Here is a 4,524-nt window from a genome sequence, read left to right as displayed (position 1 = left end):
CCAGCACTGCAGCACTCATGAGCTGCCTGCTACCTAGAGGCCAGTAGAAAAAAAAAACATTTAAAGCTGTGTCTATGTCCAAATCGCCGAATCAATTCGGAGGGTTTCAGTTTGATTCAGAGAGATTAAAGGGTCCTCTGATTCAATTCAGATTCGGAGATTCAGCCACCAAATCAAGCCAAATTTCCACCAAGCTGAATCAGGGACCAGAGCTTCGCTAAGCCCTACTGCTGTGTACAAAAGTGGCTTAGCATATTAACACATTTTGACCAAAGGAAGGGAGGCAACAAAGCAGTTAGAACAGACAACCCTTCTACTTGAGAAGTTAGGCAATTAGCTGTATCAAGAATCCCTACGTAGTGAATAAATAACTCCCTGGGATTGTAATTACATCAAATGAATAAAAAAGGGAGGGAACACTCAGGAAAGACCAGTGTGAAAACTTCACCACATAATATACAGATCAGGAGAGGAAATTTGCCCCTGCAGTGACTTATTCCATCATCCATGTGTTGTTCTATTCCACATATCGTATGAACAAAGCAACAAAGCAACAGCCTGTCAATGCCACAGCAGATGCAGAAATCACCACCACTACAACACTGCCAGCAGCACTGACCAAGAATCCTAGGCCCACTCCGACAACGATCTGTGCCAGCTGCACCATGCAGGTAAGAGCAGCACAGTCAATTCCTTTCCCTCGCCCAGGGCCTTCTGTTTTTCCTTTATGCTGCTGCTTCTGACTCTGCAAGGAAGGATAAAACAAGCCCTGGTCAAATGAGAAGAAACCGATTGCATGCAGCTATTGGCAGCCCATTTATAAATGCTGCTCCTAGTGGAAGCAGATGGTGCATGAAGCATCCTAACAGGCTCCTTGTGCTCTCTTTTTTGTCTACCAGTGCCAGATTCCAAGTACAAGAGTCAGTGTTACAACATAAGAGTGACCATTACAAGTCATTACAAGGAACAATAGGGTGTTTTTGGGAGAGTTTAAAACTGTAAATTGTCCCATTTCTCTCGCCCATCACCTCTTTCTCTACACCCTATTGCAGGATGAGCTTGGGGATATTTAGTCTCCTAGCGTGACTTGAAGTTGAGCAGATTCAAGGCAGCAGGATCATTTCAGAGGGTAGGACCCCTCATCAAGTCTGCCCTGTCTTAAGCTTCCCCAGGGTAAATTAGGGATGTTGGTGTTATGATTTCAACTACCACAGTAAACATATGACTAGTGTGTATTGCTGAACAGCAGCCATTTCCTCATCCCCTGCTATGCAAAAGCATAGCACAAAGCTGAATTTTGCACTCCACATCTAGGCGATGCATAGCTAATAGTCTATTAACAAATGGAGGCAAAAAATACAATTGATTTAAGTTTTATCTTGAGTCTTGTGCCTACACTTCTCCACCACTCTGATTTCTTTTGTGAAATTACTCCTGAAGTGATAATCTGCATATCCATATTTCTGCTGTTAGACTCAAAAATATGGAAGGCAATTTGTTTCAAAGTCGCATTGTCAAGGCCTTGTGGTAGGTAAGCAGCCATGCACCCTCATGCTCCTTACCACAAAGGAAGCTCATTCCTTTCTGTAAATGCTTTTCATATTGGACTGGAAAAATGTATTCCATTTAAAAAGGAGTATGGGAAATTCAAATATTAGAATCTTCCAAATCCAGTATATTCAGCTGGACTTGACTATTTGGGAGTAACTTGGTTTTGTATTTAGTGCAGTAGACAAAACTGAGGGCCAATATTCTAACCCCAGATGCAGTTTACTTTTCACAGAATGCATATGAATGGGAAAAGTCTGCTCTCTGTTCTAAGATTTTCTTGAACCGTGCAATCTAACTGCAATTGTTTTCGACTCCATTATGCAAAAGCTTTTCATCTGAAGTATTTCAAACCCTTAGATCATAAGTTTTATTGAAATGGCAAATGTTTGCCAGCTGTGCCTACTCTCTAAATGTACCTGTAGTAATAAGGACAAGTGTATCAGTGTTTTAAAAAAATGCAGTCTGTGACTTGACTCTTAGTCAGTCCATCGTGTATAGTAGAAGTTTCAAGATAAACTAATACAATAAAGACAAAATAAGCTAATGTCCCAACAAATCTCCTAAAAGAGCAAATGAAATAGCAGATATCAAAGGAAAACCACTTTTCTTCTGATGATATCAGCTTATTAAATATGAACTTTGGGGCAACTTTCCTTTAGCATCTTTTAACTCACTTGCATCTAGTGATCTAAACCAGTGGTGCTCAACCTTTTGCTCCTAAAGGCCAGATGAGTGGCGCAGGGCTGGTCTGCAGGCCAGATCAGGCCTTGGGACAAGCACTGCCTCCTCCCTGCCCCATGTATTAGGATTGGGTCGCAGGGACTTAGTACTTGCTCCTGCCTGCACTGGGTCTGGAGAACTGGCAGCAGGGAATTGGTGGCATTACTCCCCTACCACCAAACTTCCAGACCCATGAGGAGCCCTGAGAGCCAGATGACACTGTGCCATGGGCCGGATCTGGCCCAGGGGCAAGAGGCTGAGCACCCCTGATCTAGGCTAAACATGCTTGAACTTATTCAGAGCTAGATTTGGATTTTTGCATCTGCTTCCTAATCACCACAATGGTTTGATTCAAATCCTGGGATATGATTCCCATGAGTTTTGAAATTCAGTCCATCACTTGTTAAATCTTCCTGAAATTCTTAGTGGCAGGTCACCTCAGTTGCCAGGAACAGAGAAATGAATTAGCAAAATGAAGAATTAATTCAGTAAAATATTTCATCCTACAGAGAACACCCTCAGGATTCAATGGAGCATACGGTTTCCTGTAGTTGTCTTTCAGATCTCAGTGCTTAAAAGGCACCACTGTTTACAATTTCACTTGCTCTCAGTCATACAGAACAGCAGGGCATTTCTACATGGCTTCAATCTAGCTTTGCCTTGCTTGTAATTTTATATTTATATTATGGTTTCATTGTTTACATTTGCATTTCATATATTCATCTCCTCAAAATGTTTCAGTCCCAGTATATCATGAATCATTTTGTAAAGATAAGGTCATCAAACTTCATGTTCATCCTCCTCCTTTCAGACTCTCACAAATGTAAGAAACTTCGAAAAGTTTCCACAAAAGGGATTAACACCATATTCTGCACAACATGAAAACCCTAGTCTAGCTAGGAAAACAACTGAATTGAGTGGGAGGTATGTAGCCCTTAAAAGGGTTACTTTGGGAGCAATATTAGATGCTGTATGGGGACTAAACACAGACTCCAGATATTTTTATAGTGTAATGTCCACTGCTACATTGTCGGGAAAAGGCACATTGTCAGAAGAGATGTAAATGCATGTCAGGCATCATAGAAAATGAGGGTTGGAAGAGACCTCAGGAGATCATGTAGTCAAACCCCCTGCTCAGAGCAGGACCATCCCCAACTAGTTCATCCCAGCCCAAGCTTTGTCTAGCCAGGGCTTAAAAACCTCCATAGCTGGAGGCTCTACAACCTCTCTGGGTAACCTGTTACAGTGTTTTACTATCCATCTAGTGAGAAAGTTTTTCCTAATATCCAACCTAAACTTCCCTTGCTGCAACTTGAGACCATTGCTCCTTGTTCTGTCATCTGCCACCACTGAGAACAGCCCAGCTCCATCCTCTTTGGAACCGCCCTTCAGCTATTACATTTCCCCACAGTCTTCTCTTCTCCATATTAAATAAGACCAGTTCCCTCAGCCTCTCCTCGCAAGTCATGTGTCCCAGCCCCCTCACCATTTTTGTTGACCATCACTGGACTTTCTCCTATCTGGCCAGTTTTCTATCCACCTTACAGGACATTTATCCAACCCAGACTTCCTTAGCTTGCTTGTGAGAACGTTATACCCTTCTGTCTTGCACCTTCCTGTAAAGCATGTCACCATCTGCTCACAGACTTAGGCTTTTGAATGCAACTTGTTGTTCTTCAAGTTATTGCAGTGCACTCAAACACTTGTCTAAGCCTATCCCAGCAGTGCCCTTGGTCCAGTATCACCCATACAAATCCTTGCTTATCACACATTTCCTGAACCACCACAGCTACAATATTATTCCATCAACTACCAAAACTTGCTTATCATATTTTAGGCACTTGGGGCAGATCTTCTGCTTGTATAAATTGGTCCAGCACCACTGAGGCTAACAGAACTTCACAGATTTACACAAGATGGGGTTTAGTCATCAAACTTGCTCTCAGTAACCTAGGGGTGTGCGCTGACATAGATTACAAAAAAGGACTGATTGCTGAGTGGAGCTTGAAGCACTGCTGCCATATGACTGGACCACAGATATAATGGCTATACCCTGTACAGGAGGGACCGAGTGGACAAAAGGGGTGGAGGTGTAACTCTCCATGTCAAGGAGAACTACGCATCCCTACAAGCTGACATCGGCACCCAGGGTGGACGACTAGAGACCCTCTGGGTTAAAATCCATGGTGAACACAGCACAGTAGAAACAAGAGTGGGAATCTACCTCCCACCTAGAATCAAGAGATTGACCAG

At 42.8% G+C, this 4,524-nt stretch overlaps 1 protein-coding gene across 2 annotated transcripts in view; it reads right to left on the bottom strand.

Moving 5' to 3' along the window:
* Positions 1 to 499: 499 nt before the first annotated feature.
* SLC45A2 (solute carrier family 45 member 2) overlaps positions 500 to 4,524 on the bottom strand; it is a 39,375-nt gene continuing 35,350 nt past the window's right edge. For both annotated transcript variants that reach the window (XM_019517987.1, XM_019517986.1), the window contains one exon: positions 500 to 745. In XM_019517987.1, the coding sequence (XP_019373532.1) occupies positions 518 to 745 (228 nt within the window). In that variant the 3' untranslated portion in view covers positions 500 to 517. The remainder of the gene's footprint in view (positions 746 to 4,524) is intronic.

Source organism: Gavialis gangeticus, unplaced genomic scaffold (assembly GCF_001723915.1).
Source record: "Gavialis gangeticus isolate Ggan-Ray unplaced genomic scaffold, GavGan_comp1, whole genome shotgun sequence".
In the NCBI taxonomy this organism is placed as follows: domain Eukaryota; kingdom Metazoa; phylum Chordata; order Crocodylia; family Gavialidae; genus Gavialis; species Gavialis gangeticus.
The sequence above is the reverse complement of the archived record's forward strand: the minus strand, read 5'-3'. Positions and strand labels throughout refer to the sequence as shown.